Below are 22,363 nucleotides of genomic sequence, written 5' to 3' on the forward strand. Positions count from 1 at the left end.
CTTCCCGTGTAGCACTCCTAGAGATTCTGATTTATTTGTATGGGATGTGGCCTAGGTTTGGAGATTTATATTAGTTGTATTTCCCTATGTATGTATGTATGTATGTATGTATGTATGTATTTATTTATTTATTTTTAAAGATTTTATTTATTTATTTGACAGAGATCACAAGTAGACAGAGAGGCAGGCAGAGAGAGAGAGAGGGAAGCAGGCCCCCTGCCGAGCAGAGAGCCCGATGCGGGGCTAGATCCCAGAACCCTGAGATCATGACCCGAGCTGAAGGCAGCGGCTTAACCCACTGAGCCACCCAGGCGCCCCTCCCTATGTATTTATTATCTCACCTTCATGTCATCTACAAATGCAATAGCCAAGTCATCAATGTTCTCCCCAAGTCATTGCAGAGTCCTAGACCCTCACTTTAAGAGAATAATTGGCCAGGTACACTTGGGTGTAAGGATTCAACCAATTACAAATCCACCAAATTACATTATCATTCAGTCCACAGTTTTCTATTCTACTCACAAAATAATATCAAATAATATCAACAAAGATTTGGTTAAATGTCTTACGAAGGCTAGTCTCTAGGACAGTGTTTAAAAGCATGGATTCTGTAGCCTTCTCTCATAAAGTAGGTATAACAGCACTTACTGATAAGGGTGTTACAAGGACTAAATGAGATGAAGGCTCTGGCATATAGTTGGTTTGAAAGTGTCAATTATCACTGCTGTTGTTTTGCAGCCCTTTTATGCACTATTTACTGCAATCACTTGATTAAAGAAGGACAATGATAAAACTTGTTGATAGAGGTTCAATATTGCTTAAATCAGTTGTAGCTAAAGCAAGAAATAAGTGTTAGAGATCATTTCTAAGCCATCCCTATTTTCTCCCTACCCCAGTTAAGCATGATTCACAACCCATTAAAGGATTTCTAACTATTGTGTATACAGAGTGACAGCCACGGCTTGCTCCCCCTAATTTGCAAAAGTTGTTATACACCTAAATTGCACAATATTTGAAAATTTCAGTTAAGCAAGAATTAACTAATTTGTCATAAATATTGCATTACCCATTGTACAAAAATAAAAATATATAAAATGTAGACAAATGCCAGAAAAAAAATCCCTGTGGATTAATTTCTGAATCTGCTTACTCCTGAATATTTTGAAATTTCTTCAAAATTCAAGCTCCTCTTTCTTGTTCTCCAAGAAAAAACATTCGAGTAAAGAAATATCACCTCAGGTGTCTAGGTGACTCAGTCAGTTAAGCATCTGCCTTTGGCTCGGGTCATGATCCCTGGGTCCCGGGAGTGAGCCCTGCGTCTGGCTCCCTGCTCAGTGAGAAGTCTGTTTCTCCCTCTCCCTCTGCCCCTCCACCCTGCTCATGCACATGCTCGCACATGCTCTCTCTCTCTCTCTCTGTCTCTCTCTTTCAAATAAGTAAATAAAATCTTTAAAAAAAAAAAATACCACCTTAACCTGCTGGTAGAAACAGAGGGCTTCTAGATGTGAAGTCATTACCTCCATCGTCTTCTAAAAAACCAGCACTACCAAAGAGTGAATCGGGGGGTGGGGAGGATAGAAGTAGAATTATCATAGATCTCCAAATGAAATTCACACACCAATTTGAAATGTCGGCAAAAAGATGTTCAGTTAAATAGCGTGATGGTATTGCAGACTCCCTGGATGGAAAGAGAAGACGAAAATTCCTCACTCTGACAGAATAGGCATTCCCTGGGGGAGGCCTTATTTTTATTATTCAATAATAATATTGGTTTATTATTCAATTGCCATTTGTCAAGAAAATATAGCTTTGAGCATTCTCATCTTTTAGGAAATTAAAAGAAATAGATTCCTCAAATTACTAGCAAATTTAACTAGCCCCTTTTCTAAGAATCTGAGGACAAGTTAGGAAAAATGTTTTTTGAGGATACATAGTTATTAAAATTCATATTATAGATTCACACTGGTATTTTGCCATAACAAACAGACTGCATGGCCAGACAGGATTGACATAAGTAGGGGGACACTGGAGCTGACATGGGGACTAAAGTAGTGATCATTAAGGTAAACAAGAGCTAGAAACTTTTCCCAAAGAATGTAGTTTAAATACCAGAAAAAGCCACTAATACAATCCAGAACAATTAAAAGAACTAATGCATAATACGGTAACATTTATGACTAGGTGAAAGCAGAAAACAGATTGATAAGAGAAGGCAAAAAATATCTTCTGAGATTCAAAATAATCAGATTGAAATAGTGGTATACTGTTAAAAGACAGAAAAATATTGAAAGTAAATTAGAGAGGAGAAGGGAATTGAGGGAAATTGGAAGGGGAGGTGAACCATGAGAGACTATGGACTCTGAAAAACAACCTGAGGGTTTTGAAGGGGTGGGGGGTGGGAGGTTGGGGGAGCCAGGTGGTGGGTATTAAGGAGGGCACGTATTGCATGGAGCACTGGGTGTGGTGCAAAAACTATGAATACTGTTATGCTGAAAAGAAATTTAAAAAAAATTAAATTAAAAAAAAAAGTAAATTAGAGTTTGTCCTATGGAACAATAGACCCTGAGAAATGAATTAGATCATTGTGGGTGTGGGAGGTACCATTTTTTTTTAAATTATTTATTTGACAGGCAGAGATCACAAGTAGGCAGAGAGGCAGGCAGAGAGAGAGGAGGAAGCAGGCTCCCTGCTGAGCAGAGAACCCGATGTGGGGCTCGATCCCAGGACCCTGGGATCATGACCTGAGCCGAAGGCAGAGGCTTTAACCCACTGAGCCACCCAGGCGCCCTGGGAGGTACCATTTAACTGAAAGAAGATATGGTTTATTGAACAGTTCTTTATTGGGCGGTTAAGAGTTAATCCATTTCCAAAACTTGAGTTAATTGCTCCCACATTCAATTGATCAATTTGGACTCAAAATTGGTTTTCTGGTTTGACACGTCACATGATGGACAGAGAACCGAGGTGCTGTTTTAGACTGGGTATAAAAAGGTTAACTTAAAGAAGTTACCCCAAACATTTCCTCTGCATTATTTACTAGTCAAGTGCAAGGTAGCCTAACACAAAATTCTGTTAAAGTATAAGTAGTTTACTTCTTTTTTTTTTATCTTGAGAATCAAATTATTAACTGATGTCTAGCCACTCTCTGTGGGGATATTTATAAAAAAAAAAAAATAGTGAGTGCAGGGAGATACTAGGAAGTGAAAAGTGAGAAGAAAGGTAATGCAAAGTCTGAGTGAGCAAAGAGGATTTTAAAATATAGCCTTAGGTGAGATAAAGGAAAATGAATCTTTATTCCTCTATTTCTCTGTGGGGAGGTTGCCCAGATGTTTAAAAGTAGCATTCAGAACCAGGATGGAACATTCTGCTCTGTTCTGGTGAGGTTAAAATTGGAGTAACTCTGGGCTGGGAACAAGATTTCGCTTTCCTTTTTTTTCCTTTTCTTTCTTTTCTTTTCTTTCTTTCTTTCTTTCTTTCTTTTTTTTTTTTTTTTGACAAATAACATGTGTACAATGGGTATTACATTAATATATTAAAAAGTAGTTCTTCAATAAAAACCGATCTATAAGTATTTTGATGCTGTATGAGGCACCTAGTAGGTACACAGTAAATCTTTACTCTCTTCTACTCAGCTGTGGCACATTGAATAATGTGAGAGACCTCTCATTAGGCTTCTTAACTACAACAAAATAGTTAATTTGTAAGAATCTCAAACTTGTTAAAGGAAGACAATCCTGAAATGTTCTAGTTGGTAAAGGATAACAATTGAGCATTAATTGTACAATTCTCACTATTCTCTATCTAAAATGTTCCCGATAACTGTTACTTAATATGCTGCCTTTACTGTTTTATCTCAGTAATTATAGGAGGCTTTCATATCCTTGCTCATGATTTCTGCTCTACAATCCTATTTTTTATACCATTTTTAAGTTTCTCAAATGGAAACTTTGTTTTCATTGGAGTTCCTAGGCATAAGCTCCAAAAGTAGGAACTGCTTTTATAGGAATGTGAAGCATCCATTTTGGCTTTGACAGACCCAATTTTCTAGGTAATAAAGATTCACCTTCTTATTTAGAAACTAGATAGGGTTCCCATGTTCAATACAGGAGACCCTGTCAAATTTGAGTTTCAGCTAAACAATGAATAATTTTTAGTACAGGTATGTCCCAAATACTGCCTGGGACATACTTACACTAAAAAGTATTCATCACCACAGCAACAAACGTCAAAACAAACTACCAACTATATAATTAGTCCAAACTAACAACTGTACGTGTACAATAGGATAGCTCACCAAACATGGATAGTACTTTGATTTTGTCATAATGTTTCTGAATTAAAGTAGGTTTACTACTTACTTTACTCTCTGCTATATTTCATAACTAATCATTTTTAAAATCTGCTGACGGAAATTCAGGGTTGCTAGCTCTTGATATAAAAGCAAAAAGATGCAGGTGAATTTCACAGATACATGAGAATCTCACATCCCCATGATAACTTTCTAAATCCTACTCCTTGTGAAAGAGAAATTGCTGTTAACAATTTTAGGAAGATATGCTAAATTATCCTTTGCTTCAACTAGTAAATTTCTATGATTTATGTAATATGACAAGTTTTGCTGTTCTAGAAGAATTCTGACATTCTAAAACTTCTTTTAAGGTTTCATTTACTAAACATGTTAGATCATCAGAAATCTAAAGAGAAAATCTCAATCCCTTCTAATCTTCTAATTCTCAACCCACAAACCCAATTTGTTTCATAGGCTTCGGGAAGTGAGAAACATGAGATATTTATTTGTAAGTCAAAACCTAAAAGAAAATCCCTCTGACAATCTGAGGATGACTTGTGACATGACATCCCCAAAAGAGCAGAAGAAAAATAAGTTGTTTAAAATTATGCCTCACTGAAAATCAGAAAACCCTCTAATTATAATGGGACATATCATGTGCCTGCATTTCAATAAATATCATTTTATCTTGGATGCTTAATCATGTGAAATCACTTAACGTAGGCAAAAATCCATGGATTAAAAAGAAAAAAAAATCATGAAATTCAAGATTTCAGAAGTGTTTTCATTTCCATTGTCAAGGCCATTTGGAAAAAAAAAAAGTACAATAGCACCATTCTAATGTGTACCCTAATCCATCTGTCTATATCCATTACCACCGTACAAAGAAAAAACACAAGAATAAATACTTCATTAAACGTCCTGGTAGTTAGTTTTGACCACCTCTATTTCAAAATGCATTATGACTAGCAAAAGTTTCAAGAAAGGTTATTTTCTGATGGAACGAAAAGGCTAAGAAAATAATTCCTACAATATTTACAAGTGCATTTCATCTATTATCACTCTGTGGAAACAAATAAAAACTGTCTTTAATATTTATATAATTTTAGCATTTGAGAGCTTTTTTCAAGATGAGGAAGTTATATGAAAGACGACATTTTCAACATTTTTAATTTATCTTCAGACTGTTTGGTTTTATTCCACAGCACATGCATGTATAATAAAGTACAGGTACTTTATATCAACTTTGAAATATATAAAAGCCTGGTCCTCTCTCCAACATTGCTGTAGGATGTGTTACCAAACAAGCAGATAAGTCCAATGATGACCTGCACAATATGGTCAGCACTAATAGAGTGGTTTTCTCCAAATGCATTACAAAAAGATGAAAAAATACTTTACACTTCAGAACATAGCAATTTTGATGTCACACATCAAGGGAAGTCCAAAGTGACAAATGTTAGTAACTTTAAATCTGTAGGTTTTGGATTAAAAACATAAAGGAACTTCGGACAAATGACAATGCATTCAGAAAGAAGAGACAAGGTCGAAGGGAAGAGTCTCTTCTTGAGGGTCTAATTAGGTGACCCCTCCCTCTGCTTTTTAAAAATTTATCTCATACGGACACCTTAGCAGAAGCTATCAGCTTTGACAGAACACCGAAATCCTGGCAGTGAACCATAAATTGACCATTACCATAAAAAGAGCTGCTAAATGAGAAACCATGTGCTCAGTATAAAACTAATTTCATGCTTTCAAAAGCACACAGTGGCTTCTAGCAAGATAGTGGCCCTGGGACTTGCTGAGACAGATTGGCGAACACAAATGGTTTGCTCCTGATGCGTCTGCTTAGCCAAGCTTCACATGTACTGGCAGTAAATGGGGTTCTCGAATCTTCTGTCAAACGAATACACACTTATCTATAACTTCAGAGTTGAAAGCTATAAAACATCTGCTTCAAATAAATTTAGGAGGAAAAACACATACACATATATAAATACATACCCCATGTGCCATGTTAGCTTCCAGTCAAATAAAAATAGATTTCTCTGCAGACCTAACATACTAAACCGACACTTAATAAGCATACTGCTTTGTGAATACATCATAACTCCCGGTCCTTTCTTCTTTAGAAACAGCTTCTCATCATGTAGGAATTGGGAGTTCAAAAAGCCTAAGCAACAGGACTCCCATCTACTCCAGGGCTAACTTCGAGCTTGCCCTTATCTCGTTGGCTTGCAAATACTCTATACTTATAATGCCCCATCTGACCTTTCCAGGCATGGCCATCTACTAATTGAACTTTCCGGGTCAGCGTCGGTATTTTATTTACATTTAAGTAATAAAATCTGCTACATTTAAAACGTCACGTCTAATTAAAACATGCTTTATGAAGAAATGCTACTAATTTTCTCCTTCTTTCATTCAATATACTGTCTCCAAAAATCAATTACTATAGGTTGTCCAGTGCCTGACAGGTCGTAACTTCGAATTATTAATGTCAAGCTTAACAGGGTGTCAAGTCCAGGATGTAATCCTTTTCACTTACTGTCTTAGTTATATCAAAACCATCACTTGTTTCCTCCTATTTTTCATGTCAAAGATTCTACAAAGTACATTTAGTTCAGTCTTTTACATGTATATACGTAACTGAAGCACATTGTAGCACTGCTAATTACCTACTTTCAGTAATGACAGCAAATTGCATAATATCACTGACTTGTTCTGAATGTTTAAAATGCAAAGGAAGTCACCTACTGTTAAGATGTCCTTGGCAAACAGCTAGCACAGAAAGAAAAGAATGCTATCACACCGTGCATTTAAGGAGTGACTTCCCAATAAAATTAAAGAATCGTCTATTTTGCTCCACGGTACTGCCCCTTCCAATCTGTCAGCGCGACACGATAAACACAATTGATAACTCCACAGGATTCAACCCAGCACACAAATCTGTTACTGACACACCAGAGCCCCCATCCAAGTTTTAGAATAAAAATGCTCACCTCTGCTAGGAAGTCCACTCCACATCCTGGCTGGGCTTTCACCAGCTCTGAGAGCAACCAAGTTGGATAAACAAAACTTCCAGTATGTGACCAGTGTGATGCACGGCGCTCCCAAGACTTGGCTCCAGCCCTGATTATCTGTGTGACGGTACCGCGCTATATCGGTGCAGCTCCAAACCTTCCCAGATGCTGGCTTATTGCACTGCTCATTGAAAATCCTTTACACGCTGGCAACATTTTAGGAAAGGACAAGCACACTCTGAGTCATTTGTAAAGAAAGCAGAGCAATTTCAATGCTATATCTCCATGCGTGCTGAAACCAGAATCACTGTCAACCTACAAGTCTGAGGTGGATTTATGCCGAGAACAGGCAACCTAAGCCTTCATTATCAATGCATGAAATCAGCCACTGTGATCAAATTCAAGCAAACCACAAAAAGGATATGATTATGAAAGGCTCCACAGATTTAGCACCAAACCTTGTGGAAGGAAGAATCATCTACTGAAATTGTGTAAATGTTAAAAATAGCTCGGGGTTTTCAACAATGAGCAGGATGCAGAGAAGAAATCAGGAGTATATATTATAGGGACTGATCGTAAAACCTGCAAAATTCAAAATAGCTGTAGGTTCCTGAGACTTTTCTATAGACAAATAAAATCACTAGAGGCTCTCACAATTATAACAAAAAAAAAAAATTTTCCATGTATTTGATGTAGGTATCCAGTAAAGAACAAGTTAAATATACCTTAACCCCTAATTGCTGGTCTCTAAATTAAAATAATAATAAGAGTAAAAGCATGCAGGAATATGCTAACAGCAGGGCAAAAGCCCATCCGATTTACTCTAAGACAAATTCTTAAACAATAAAGATTAAAAGGTGCTCTGTGTAACAAGAAAATCAACATACCAAGTAAAGAATATTTTTAACCCCACAGTTCTTGATCACTTATTATTTTTTAAAAACTCTATAGCTCATGAAAATCCCTACCCTCGCCACCCCCAACTTTATACTCTCACCTTTCCTTTCCCCATCTTTTCTCTCTCGACACTAAAATATAAGATGCAAGACACAGCTGACAACTCTTAAAAAGGTACAAGGTAGACTATCCTAGAAAGTAGCAGCAATGATTTGAGTTCATAAAATATAGAGCTTTGACACATGCAAAGTGCAAAGCAAAAAGGACATGAAACATTTACCAAAAATCACAAAAGTAACTGGAAGAAATTCCTAGTCAGTAGCATTGACAAAGAACACAGTTAAAGTTCTAGTCAGATTTTTAAAGATGGGTTTTAGGTTATCAGTGAGACTCTATAAAGACAGAGCAAAGCGGGATCCAAGAAAGGCAACCCCGATTTGAGGATCTTATACCACTACCTCTTAGGTGCCCCATTTAGTAGTATCTACTAAATCCAAAACATCTGTGTACAAACAAGCACTGTGCCTAACATATATTTACATAGCACAGCATTTTGGAACAACTTTAAACATGGCACCCGCAGAGGTATCCACATTATATCTCTGTGTGTCTATCTGACTCCTTATAGGCCACTGGTTAGAACCCCTTCCGTGGAGACAATCATAGACATACATGGAGTGGTCACACACAAAAGCACGTTTGCCCATGCCCCAGGAAAATGCCCTTATCCTGTTGCAGTTACTTCTACTACCTGACTTCCATTCATTGTGTGTCTCATGATTCACTGATTCAGCAACTACTCAGTGTTTTCTCTCTGTCTCTGGCTCTGTGTGTGCTCTTTAATCTTAGAAAATAGTTCATGAGAGACTGTGTGCCGAAAACTCCTTTTATTATTACCATACATGCAACTCCTTAGTAATAAGATAAAAGTTTAAAGTGAAACCATAATATTTGATTATCGGTCCTTAATCCCTAATCTAAAACCTTAATGCCAGATGCATTTCAGAATTCAAATGCTTTCAGATTTTAGAAAGATAATACTCTGCATAGACCATGAATTATGTAATGCCTCCTGTGGGGTCTGGGGCAACACGCTATAGTCAGACACATTAACATTTCTGTAGCAAAACATGTGCATATTCATACTAGATGGGATAAATAAAGACTATAATTAACCTCATATCAGTTCAGGTCAGGTTTTGCCATCAATATGAATTATAAAACCTTCTGATTTTCAGGGCTTCTTGGGTTGTGAGAATTGCAGGTGAGGAGACCTGTAGAAATGTTTACCTAAACTGTTAAAGGGATTAGATTAGAAAATGGTTCCTAAACATGTGTTCTCTTGCTTGAACAAGAGATTTGGAGATTAACATTGCTTTAGCAGAAAGTCAAAAAATATGAGAGAAGGTGCTGAGACACACAGCAGAGGAGAGATGGGGATGTAATGCAGGATGAAGAAACTAGGGCACAGGAGAAGAAAGTAAGAAGAAGCCACTCAGAATTACTGTGTCGAGAAAAAAAAATATATATATAATGATAATGATGTCAAACACTCACCGATGAACTACTTTATACCCAGTAATGTGTAAGGCACTTGACAAAAATATTTTTTTAACAATGTACTTTATATTTTTCAAAGGAAAATTTTAAAGGGAAGAATGTATTTCACTCTCTTTTCATTGTACCCCAAAACAAAACATCCATAATGTATAAAGTCATTTGTGAGAAATGTCACTAACAAAAATAAGCTTTATGAAGTAAAGGTCCCTGTTTATTGGTATATGTCATGTACTATTTGGTATAAGAGTTCTTCAAAATCACTTGTAGAAAAGAAAATGTAGTAATATTTTTTACCATCAATACTCAATTTAACTTTAAAACCCATATTTAAAAAGAATATTTCTCCCCCAAAATATGAATATCATGTTGTGTTAACTTGGAGTGTTCCTATGAGTATAATTCCCAAATTCTTTTTTTTAAAGTAGGTACGTTCAAGATGTTTACGATAGCATTGACCCTGGACTTAAGACTTCGGGCCTATAGAACATTCATCATCTTCAAAGGTGGTCAAAGGGTACCAAGTTGCACTTATGTAGGATGACTAAGTCTAGAGAGTTAAGGTACAGCATGATGACTATCAATACTGTACTGAATACTGGAATTTTGCTAAGAGAAATTTCAGTCATTCTCATCACACACACACAAAATAGTGATCATATGAGGAGATGGGTATATTAATTAGCTTGACGACAATAATCATTTCATTATATATATGTATACTGAGTCATGTTGTACACATTACATACATACAATTCTTATTTAAAAAATGAAAAGACTCCACATACTCCACCTAAAAAGAAGAGCATTTCTTGAGTGACTTTTGGGGCCCAGACATGCAGTGAAGAAGAGTTCCAGAGGCATTTAGGAGAATACTGGTCATCCTATTCACTCACTGTACAAAGTGTAACAGAATGTGTGGCTCCAATTTTAAAATCTAGAATATGGTCACAAAGTCATTTTCCATGTGAAGATAGAAATTGCATTCATTCATTTCTGACAGTAGAACATAATTTAGTGAATTCTTTCTTTAGTAACTGAAATAGTGCCCCAGGGGTTTGCTGAGGTTATTGCTGTTTCTAAAAGCAACTGACTATCTGAGTATGTAACTCCCCAGCATCAAAATCAGTATCTCTTTATACCTTTTACATCATCTGCACATAAGAACAAGTAAACTTCCAGCCTCTATAGGCCAAGAGTCTCTGAACTGCAAGGCTGGCTCACTAGAGGGCAGGCTCTTGAAATGGGTCCACATAAAGTGAATGCCATCACACTCAGGCCAAAAGAAGAGAAGAGAAGAGAAGAGGAGAGGAGAGGAGAGGAGAGGAGAGGAGAGGAGAGGAGAGGAGAGGAGAGGAGAGGAGAGGAGAGGAGAAGGAAGGAAGGAAGGAAGAAAGAAAGAAAGAAAAAGAGCGTGAGCGCGCAAGGAAGGAAGGAAGGGAGGATGGATGGGTGGATGGATGGAAGGAAGATGTAGTAATCAGCCCACCCAGATCCTCCAAAGTCTTCATGTAATCAGGCGAAAAGCAAACGTGTTTCATAGCTGGCCAAAGAACCAGCGCCAGAAAAACCGTAAGCGCAAGGATGAACACCAACCACACTGTCAGTTGTAACCTTTCACAGGGAACACATTTAACTCACCAAGAGAATCTGAACTTACTAATTTAATTTTAAATTCCTACTGAGCCAGCTACCAAAAGCCTCTCTCCACAAATTAGTTTTAAAACAGGTATCATACATACATACACAAAGCCACGTAACAGATTTAAGTTAACGTTTGATAATTCTGACCAGTCAGCCACCCAAACACTTTCTGTCATTGTCTAAGATTCAGTTCCACACTGAAGTGTCAGCATTCGGTTCTTAAAATCTCAAAGCCAAGACTTGTATAAAATAACATTTGTTTATTACTAAAGAATACGTAAAAGCCCACAGTCCAAAGCGTTCTTAAAGCAAGACTATCTGTCCTCGCTAAAAAAAAGGCCAGAAACTCCTTTTAATTCTTTATTTTAAAAAGTTCCTTTAAACTCCTTTATATATCATATTCCTTCGAGTTTTGCACTTACAAAATGAACACCCTTTTTGCAGTTTTTAACCACATATAAAGAACATGGATTTGTTCTATAGTGACTTTTTTCAGGTCTATCTTAAAATGTTCTAGAATTCTGACACCATCCAAAATGGCTGGGGTTCTGTCTCAATGCATTTGGGGGATTGAAGTTACAATTTATGCCTTCATTCTCTTTCTAAATTGCTCTGCTTTCATTCATAAGGAACTTCAATAAGCCATACAATACAAATACCAATTGAGTTTACCTGGGGATTAACACTGTGGGGTACCAACTCTATAATTATTTGGAAGAATAGACTCAGGATTTTGTAAAACACTTAGAAACTTATAATGATCAATTCTGGCCAAGACAAAGAGCCAGAAAAGTATGTTAATATTTTCTCTACTGTATCATCACTGGGTCTAAATTATTCTAAGTAAGAGAATTCTTGGGCCCTATCAATAGGGATTTATACTAAGGAAAGCAAATGTCTTCTTAAATCCAAGTTAATATATATTAAACCAAGATCCTTTTCCCTTCCAAGTCTGGTTTTCCTATAGAAAATTATGGGAAGTTACATGGACTCTATCTACTAAGTGGGCTGTATAATAATTATTCCATGAAAAGATTTCTATGGACTTAAAATTAAGATGTCTAGGAAAATAGCGCATTATAAATAATTGAATCCACCTACTTACATAGTGAAAGGCTTTTCTTACCTAGTGCACTTACTAACAGGAACTCACTGGTACTTTGTCAATGATTTGCTATACTTTCATCATAGTACCGATATTTTGCAAAGTATTTTAGTTAAGTGATAAATGACCATGTTAAGTGATAACTGTGTTAAGTGATAACCTGACTCATCAAAAATGAGGAAAAAGCAAGTATTTGAAACCATATGTTTCTACTACAAAAGTAAAAGACATCATATTGATGAATTCTAGCCCTATCTCTGCATCTATCATACAAACCTAAGTTTGTGTCCTCAAACATTAATGTTCATATCTAATATCTCTTAAAATGAACTACCACTTTTTTTTCCAGACACGGAGGAATATTATGATATTTAAACAGTCATTTTTATTCCTGAAAAGTGAAGAAAAATCTCCCCTGATCCTTTCTCCCTCCCACCCCTTGTCAGGAGCAATACACACCCACCACCATCCTCCTATCTCCCTTACAGATCTTCCCTAAGTCACAGAAGAGCTTCAGAAAGAGTCTGTCAAACAAGCATGCTCCTACGCACACATGCATGTCCACACTCAGGCTCACCCCTTTGTGAGGATTTCTTTGCTTTCCATACACATTAGTAAGTTCCAGCAAAATGTGGGGATGGAAAGGAGGAAAATATCTTACTTCCCATATACTGGTGGCACCACCTTGTGGCGATTCTATAGCGTTACTGTTTCAAGTTTAATTTTTAAAGTTCAAAACTGAGGGAACAATCTTGAAGACAAAATTTTATTTTCAATATACAGGAGAGGCAGTGGGAGAAATTTGGCCTATGAATTTAGAAACACATAGACATATTTTAATAGTTGTAATACCTATCACAGTGTCCTGACCCTAGTTGCTGATTCTCGAATGTAGAAGAGGAATGAAAATAGGAGATCCTCAGATGGGAGGGGAAAAAAATAGCTGAGGATCCTGGAAGACCCTGGAGACATCAAAGAGAAGCTCAGAATATGACAGCAAAGGAAAGGATGCAACGCTCCAACGCACAACCCACTTTCTGATCTTGTTCTCCCTTTTTCCCTCCAAGTAATTTCTTCTACCTCCTGCTGCAAAATCACTTGGCTGTATCACTCTCACCTTCCCTCTCCGGGCTCCCAAAGTGTCAACTTAAAATCTCCTCAAACTCAGTACAAAATTCCTAAGGCCACATAAAAAGATGCCGCTTCTCACATCAAGAGGCAGAGTCCGTGTGCCCAGCACTCGAGTTTGAGCTGGTCTTATGACCAAAAGACCATAGCGGTTGCAGCTCTTGCTGCGTGACGGGGCTGCTCTGGGGCTGTGGAAGGAGGCCTCATCTAAGCCAGTGGAAAAGGAGTCTCCTGGTGAGAATGATCCAGATTACAGCCGGCACCAACCACCAGATGCATGTGTGTGAGGCAATTGTAGACTATCCAACCCAGCTGACACGCTGGCTACCTGCAGTGGCATGAGTGGCCGCCTGTGAGTCCAGGACAAGGACCACCTAGGTGAGACAAGCTCCAATCTCTGACCCAGAGGATCGTGGCTAAAATAAAGCATTGTTTTTTAAAAAATGTCTAGCATCTACTATCTCAGATTCTGTCTCTCCTGATTTTCTCACTCAGCTTCAGCCACATCTCAGCTTTTTGGATATGACAAACTGTTTCTTAGTTTAAGATTTTAAACATTCTCTTTACTCCCTTTGAATCAGTGTTTCTCCACTTTCTTGGCCTAACTCTTGTTTATTCTTAAAAGCTTGAACTTCAATGAGATTAGACATTATTTTGGAATTAATTGAAGGTGAGAAAGAAAATGGGCAGTTCAGTTAGTAGTCACTGGGAAAACAAACATTAGATAAAAAGGAAGTAGTCATGAATTCTTTTCATTTTTACTTTGTGAAGAATTTGTTGCAAAAAGTTATGAGAGGAAATGCAGAGGGTGAGAAAGATCTTAGACTTTGAATCTTTGTGTGGCCTTTGGAAAGGCCTTTAAATCTCTCTAAGCTTCTTATCTATAATGTGAGGAGTGTCATATTTAATGTGTAAGGTTGTGAAAACTAACGTCGTTATTTCAGTCTTTCCATGATAACCCCTATCTCCAGTGCACCTCAGATCAAGTACCAATGTGTCCCTCTTATGACCATTCAGCTCAACCTTCGTAATCTGGGCCTGACCTTTCATAGCTTTAAATATTATTTGTGCCAAATGAGTGCCAAGGGCAGGATCAGAAGTCACAGCCTAAGAAAGAACTCTTCCCATTTTGAGGAAATATGGATTCCCAAAACCCCAGAATATAATTAATTCTCCCCACCATGATCTTTAGGGGCAAATGTAAAGTTAACATTTTTTACTCCATCTAGTGATTTACCTGCTTCTGGGTATCAGAATATCATGTATCCCTGACTGACTTCTGAGCAACAATGCTTGTACATCCAGAGAGAGAACTTACTGCCTCTCTTTTCTGATTCAACTTCCACATCAAGTACACAGTCTGAGCAGTAACCTTTAAGCACAAACTAGGCAATCTCTGCCCTACCCAGCTTACCTCCGTAGACGGAAGGCAAGAACACCATGGCGAAGAATCAGGTCACAGAATTAGGCCAACCCCTTCCAAATCCCAGCCTTGCCTCTTCTGGCTACTAACTTCATCATTTCTCATTCTCACTGTATATAATAATAGTACCTTTCTCCTAAATCTGTTGTGAGAATTTAAATAAAGTAACCTCCTTAGCACAATACCTGGCACAAGGTAAGGCCTCATTCTTCCATTTAACGATGGTCTAATGAAGGTCTACCTTCATTGTATTTATGACATTGTAGAACGCACAGAGTTGCTTATAAAGCTCCCAGCTAGAGGTAAGGTACGGGATTGGGGAGTGGGGGAGGGTGGCTTTGTCCCTCTAATTCTGTGACATCACCCCTCTATTTTCATGGGTCAGTGAATGCCCCCAGAGAAGACCAGGAACACAGGAAGGCCATTTTCCTCTTTCCTGACCAATTCCTAAGTATAGATTTATCTGAGATAAGAAGCTCTTTTTCTGGTTATCAATCCTCCTCCATGGGTTAGATTGGTATTCTCAAAGTATGATTTCAAACCAGGAGTTTCCCCTGAGAACTTGTTAGAAATCCAAGTTCTCGGGGTGCCTAGGTGGCTCAGTGGGTTGGCCTCTGCCTTCGGCTCAGGTCATGATCTCAGGGTCCTGGAATCAAGTCCCGCATCGGGCTCTTTGCTCAGCAGGGAGCCTGCTTCCCCCCCCACCACAACCTCTGCCTGCCTCTCTGCCTACTTGTGATCCCTCTCTCTGTCAAATAAATAAATAAAATCTTTTAAAAAAAGAAAAAAAGAAAGAAAGAAATGCAAGTTCTCAGGATCAACTTCAGGCCTATTCAATCAGAAACTTTGGGGATGGCGCCCAGCAAGCTGCCTTCTAAGCCACCCTTCAGGTGATTCTGATGCACGTTAAAATCTGAGAACTGCTGAGTTAGATGATCAGTTATTCACACGTCGATCACTTTATTTATTTATTTTTTTAAGTTCAAATACTCCTCAAAGAATTAGAACGGTAAATGGGATAAGAATCAAGGGGAAATACCACAGCAATAGGCACTGAGGATAATAGGTCCCAGCCTTTGAGAGCAGAGGGCAAGATGAGTGTTACTAGCAACGCTACATAGAGAATAAATGTGGTCAGTTTTATCTGGACTTGGAAAGTTGTACGTGGGTTGTGGAAAATAATCTCTGCACAACCAGCTGGTATCCTAGGGAAACACCACGCTGAGATGTGTGGACCTGATGGGGAGGCTCCTGGTTGACATAAACCAGAGTGGCACAGAAGAACTTAGGAAAACTCTGAATTCCCGCAGGTGCACCTGATTTTTTTTTATATATGTTTGAGAAACTGTGTTCTTCCTATGCTCCCAGAGAACAAAGAAAACTCTCCTGTTCTAGCTACCCTCTATTTTGCCTGAGGGATCTTCCCTCCTTTTCCCTCAATCATATTTCACTCCAGTAATAATAAACTATGGTTTATCCCTACATGCATTGACACTGCAATCACTTCTATTTGGAATGTTGTTCTTCCTTGAATAACCTGAATCTCATCTTTGAATATTTACCACAAATATCACCTCTTCTGGGAAGCCTTCCCTGACCTCTATAAAGTTAATCATTCCTTTTCTCTGTGCCATCAACCTTATAAATAAATCTATCACTGTTCTTAGCATATCACATTGTCATTCATTTATTTAGATATCCATATGGATACTTAAGAAAAAGAAATTGTGTTTTATTAATCTTTGTAGACACTTGAATTATTTAAAAAGCCAAACCCCTGAATTTGTGCTCATTATCATCTCTGATATGCTACTAGAAGACTGGGTATTTTAGGTGGTCACCTTAAGATTTTTTAACTGAAATTTTTATTGAGACGATTAGAGATTCACAGGCAGTTGTATAAAAAATAAGGAACTTAAACTCATTCTGGTTTCCACTGATCATACATTTTGTAAAAACAGTGGAATAATATCCTAGTCTGGATGCTGACACGGACACCATCTACCAATCTTCTTATTCCGATTTCCCCAGTTATACTTGAATTCATTTGTGTGTGCGTGCATGTGTGTGTGTCTCTCCTACGTAGGTTCATGTAACCACTACCACAAGATCCCTCATGTTGACCTTTCAAAATCACACCCACTTCCATCCTGACACCTCCCCCCATCCTCAAACCTGAGAACCACTGATTTGTTGTCCATTCCTAAAATTTTGTCCTTACAAAAATGTTGCACAATGGAATAAGACAGAGGTAGCCTTATGAGATTGACTTTTTCACTCTGCATAATTTGCTAAAGATTCATCCAAGTTGTTGTGTATATCAATAGTTCCTTCCTTTTTATTATAGAGTAGTATTCCTTGTATAGATGTATCCTAGTTTAACACATCAAATCCTGGGAACCTGGAAACATCTTTTTTTTTTTTTTCTAAGATTTAATTTATTTATTTGACAGACAGAGATCACAAGTAGGCAGAGAGGCAGGCAGAGAGAGAGAGGAGGAAGCAGGCTCCCCGCTGAGCAGAGAGCCCGAGGCGGGGCTCGATCCTAGAACCCTGAGATCATGACCTGAGCCAAAGGCAGAAGCTTTAACCCACTGAGCCACCCAGGCACACCTGGAGACATCTTATTTGGAAAAAGGATCTTTGCAGAAGTAAGATAAGGATTTTGAGATGAGGAGAGAATCTTGAATAATGCAGGAGTTCCTAAATCTAACAGTGAGTATCCTTATAAGAGAAATAGGGGGAGATTTGAAATAGTCCAAGAGGAGAGGACACAGACACACAGAGGAGAAGATGTGAAAACAGAGGTAGAGACTGGAGTGATCTAGCCACAAGCCACAAGTCACTAGAGGGTAGAAGATATAAGGAATAGATTCTCTCTGGTGCCCCTGGAGGTTAATGAAGCCCTGCCAAAGTTCAGATTTTATTTTATTTTTAAGTTTTTAAAAATATTAATTCCAGTATAATTAACATACAGTGTTATATTAGTTTCAGGTGTATAATATAATGATTCAATAATTTAGACCCCAGAACTTTGAGAGATCAAATTTCTACTGTTTTAGACCATCAAGTTTATGGTACTTTGTTACAGAAGCCTCAGGAAACTAATACAGAGTGGTTTATAGTTCTTGGCTATTACCAATAATGCTACTCTAAGCATTCATATACAGGTTGTTGTGGGAGCCTATGTTTTAATTTATCTGGAATAAATTTCCAAGAGCACAATTACTGGGTTGGGTGGTAAATGTAGGTTTAGTTTTATAAGAAACTTCCCAACTACTTTCTAGAGTGGCTACACCATTTTACATTTCCATTAACAATGTTTGAGTGATCCATTTACTCCCCATCACTGCCAACATTCGGTGTTGTCACTATTTCTTCCTTTAGTCATTCTGACAAATATATATTAAAATCTCATTGTGATTTTATTTTTCATTTCCCTAATGACTAAAGATGTTGTACACCTTTTCATGCACTTATTTGTCATCTGTATATCCTTTTCAGTGAAATCGGTCTTCCTATCTTTTACCTATTTCATAATTGGATTGTTTGATTTTTTTTATTGTTGAGTTTTGAGAGCGCTTTGTATATTCTAGATACTAGTCCTATGTTAAATATTTGGTTTACAAATATTCTCTACCATCTGTAACTTTTTTCATCCTCTTCAGATGGTAGTTTTCAAAGTAAAAGTTTTGAATTTTGTGTGAAGTCCGATTTATCAATTTTTCTCTTATGGGTCATGTTTCTGGTGTTGAGTCAGAACTCTTTAACCTGCCTTGGGTCCCAGAGATTTTTTTCTATTTTTTTTCCCTAAAAGTTTTATATTTTTATGTATTACATGTAAATCTATGGTACACTGGTTTAATTTTTCTGTATGGCATAAATTTAGTTGATTTTTGTTTTTGCTTTTTCGCCTATAGACGTCCAGTTGCACCAGCAACATATACTGAAAAGGCCATCTTTCCTACATTGATATATGTGCTGCCGAAGCAACCACTCTTTCCTACATTGAAATGCTTTTGTACCTTCATCAAAAATCAATTGAGCATAAATGTGTAGATTGATTTCTGGGTTCTCTAGTTTTTTCCATTGGTCTAAGTGCCTATATCTCTGTTCAAATAATAGTCTTGATGACTTTAGCTATATAGTAAGCCTAGATATTGGGTAGAGATTTTTACTGACTTCTCTTTGTCAAGATACTTTAGCTATTCTAGAGTCAGCGTTCTTCCATATACACTTAGAGTAACCTTGTCTATGTCACCAAAAGCCTTGCTGGGGTTTTAATAGGAATTGCACAAAACCTATAGGGTAATTTAAAATGTACATCTTAGCTATCCTGAGTTTTCCAAACCATGAATATGGTATGTCTCTCCATTTCCTTAGGTCTTGATTTATTTTCTCAATATTTTGTAATTTTTAGCATACACATCCTGTATATTCTACATATGTTTTGTTTTACTAGATGTGATTATAAATTATATTGTTTTTACATTGCAGTTTTCACAGGTTTATTTTTAGTATAAATATGCAATTGATTTTTCTATGTTGATTCTCCATCCTGAAATTCTGTGTTTTCACTTACTAGTTCACTTACTAGTAAGTGGGTTTCACTTACCAGTTTTAGGAATTCTTTCATAGATTCTTGGGGATTGATAGAGCATGTGATCTGTGAAGTGAGAAAGTCTTATTTCTTCCTTTCCAATTTGTATGCCTTTTATTTATTTATTCCTGCCTTATTATGGTAATTAGAATTTCCAGTACTATGTTGAATAAGAGAAGTGACTATGAACACCCTTCTCTTGTTCTTTAAAATTTTTTTTCCTATTCCTTTTTTTAAAATTTTTTATTTCTTTTCAGCCTAACAGTATTCATTGTTTTTGCACCACACTCAGTGCTCCATGCAATCCTGCCCTCCCTAATACCCACCACCTGGTTCCCCCAACCTCCCACCCCCCATCCCTTCAAAACCCTCAGGTTGTTTTTCAGAGTCCATAGTCTCTCATGGTTCATCTCCCCTTCCAATTTCCCTCAGCTCCCTTCTCCTCTCCATCTCCCCTTGTCCTCCACACTCTTTTAAAATTTTATTAATTTTTTAGTTTTAATTCCAGTATGGTTAGCATAGTGTTATATTAGTTTCAGGGGTACAATATTCTGATTCAGCAATTCTATACTTTGCTCAGTGCTCATCAAGATAAGTATACTCTTTAATTCCCATCAACCTATTTCACCCACCACCTTTACCCACCTCACCTCTGGTAACCATCAGTTTGTTCTCTATAGCTAAGAATGGTTTCTTGCTTTGTGTCTCTCTTTTTCTTTGTTCATTTGTTTTGTTTCTTAACTTCCACATGAGTGAAATCATGTGGTACTTGTCTTTCTCTGACTTTTTATTTAGCATTATTCTCTCTAGCTCCATCCATGTTGTTGCAAATGGCAAGGCTTCCCCCTTTTTATGGCTGAATAATATTCCATTGTATATATACACCGCATCTTCTTTAGCCATTCATCTATCAATGGACACTTGGGCTGTTTTCATAAGATGGCTATAGTAAGTAATGTTGCAATAAACACAGGGATGCATATATCCTTTTAAAGTAGTGATTTTGTATTCTTTGGGGAAATATATAGTAGTGAGATTACTGGATCATAGGGTAGTTCTACTTTTAACTTTTTGAGGAACAGTATGGAGATACTGTTTTCCACAGTGGCTGCACCAGTTTGCATTCCCACCAACAGCTCAAGAGGGTTCTTTTTTTTCCTCCATATCCTCACAAACATTTGTGGTTTCTTGTGTTTTTTATTTTAGCCATTGTGACAGGTACAGGGTGATATCTTATTGTAGTTTTGATTTGCTTTTCCCTGATGAAGAGTGATACTGGGCATTTTTTAATGTGTCTGTTGGCCATCTGCATGTCTTCTTTGGAGAAATGTCTGTTCATGTCTTCTAGCCATTTTTTAATTGGGTTGTTTTTGGGTGTTACATTGTATATATTCTTTATATATTCTGGATACTTACCCTATATCAGAGATGTCAGCTGCAAATATCTTCTCCCATTCAGTATGTTGTCTTTTAGTTTTGTTGACTCTTTCCTACAATTTGCAGCTTTTTATTTTGATGTACTCCCAATAGTTTATTTTTGCTCTCATTTCCCTTGCTTCAGGAGACCTATCTAGAAAAATGTTGCTATGGCTGATGTCAGAGACATTACTGCCTGTGTTTTCTTGTAGGATTTTTATGGCTTCAGGTCTCAATTTACATCTTTAATACATCTTGAGTTTATTTTTGTGTCTGGTGTAACAAAGTGGTCCAGTTTCATTCTTCTGCATGGTGCTGTCCAGTTTTCCCAACACTGATGAAGATTTGTCTTTTTTCCTTTGCGTATTCTTGCCTCTTTTGTGGAAGACTAATTGACCATATAATCACAGGTTTGTTTCTGGGCTTTCTATCCCGTTCCATTGATCCATGTGTCAGTTTTAGTACCAGTACAATATGGTTTTGATTACTATATCTTTGCAGGGTAATTTGAAATCTGAAATTGTGATACTTCCAACTTCTTTTCTTCTTTTTTAAGATTGTTTCGGCTATTTGGGGTCTTCTGTGATTTCATACAAATTTTAGGATTATTTGTTCCAGTTTTGTGAAAAATGCTATTGGTATTTTGATAGGGATTACATTAAATCTGTAGGTGCTTTGAACAGTATGGACATTTTAACAATATTTGTTCTTGTACCCATGAGCATGGAATATCTTTCCATTTGCTTGTGTTATCTTGAATTTCTTTCATCACTGTTCTATAGTTTTCAGAGTAAAGGCCTTTCACCTCCATGGTTAAGTTTATTCCTGGATATTTAATTATTTTTTTGTGCAATTGTAAATGGAACTTCTTTCTTAATTTCTTTCTTTTTTTTTCTTAATTTCTTTCTGTTGCTTCATTATAAGTGTATAGAAATGTAAGGTATTTTGTGCATTGATTTCGTATTCTGTGAACTTCCTGAATTCATTTATTAGTTCTAGTAGTTTTTTGGTGGAGTCTTTCAGGGTTTTCTATATAGAGTATCGTGTCATCAGCAAATAGTGACAAGTTTTACTTTTTCTTTACAAATTTGGATACCTTTGTGCTTGCTTTGGCAGCACATATACAAATCTGGATACCTTTATTTCTTTTGCCTGTCTGATCGCTGAGGCTAGGACTTCCAGACTATGTTGAATGAAAGTGTTAAGAGTGGACATCCTTGTCTTGTTCCTGATCTTAGGAAAACAGCTCTCAGTTTTTCCAGTTGCATATGATATTAGCTGA

General features: G+C 37.2%; 1 protein-coding gene across 10 annotated transcripts in view; it reads right to left on the reverse strand.

Moving 5' to 3' along the window:
- Positions 1 to 22,363, reverse strand: part of ZNF385B (zinc finger protein 385B) — a 388,138-nt gene that overhangs the window by 273,123 nt on the left and 92,652 nt on the right. Inside the window, exon 1 of one of the 10 annotated variants that reach the window (XM_032856033.1) lies at positions 7,291 to 7,712. The exons of 7 other annotated variants lie outside the window; for them this stretch is intronic. In XM_032856033.1, coding sequence (XP_032711924.1) covers positions 7,291 to 7,315 — 25 coding nt within the window. In that variant the 5' untranslated portion in view covers positions 7,316 to 7,712. Of the gene's footprint in view, positions 1 to 6,292; positions 6,354 to 7,290; positions 7,713 to 22,363 lie in introns of those variants that run through there. 2 more of the 10 variants (XM_032856035.1, XM_032856040.1) reach the window with 2 other exon arrangements.

The sequence above is a fragment of the Lontra canadensis genome, unplaced genomic scaffold (genome assembly GCF_010015895.1).
Source record: "Lontra canadensis isolate GAN:19392208 unplaced genomic scaffold, GSC_riverotter_1.0 scaffold11, whole genome shotgun sequence".
In the NCBI taxonomy this organism is placed as follows: domain Eukaryota; kingdom Metazoa; phylum Chordata; class Mammalia; order Carnivora; family Mustelidae; genus Lontra; species Lontra canadensis.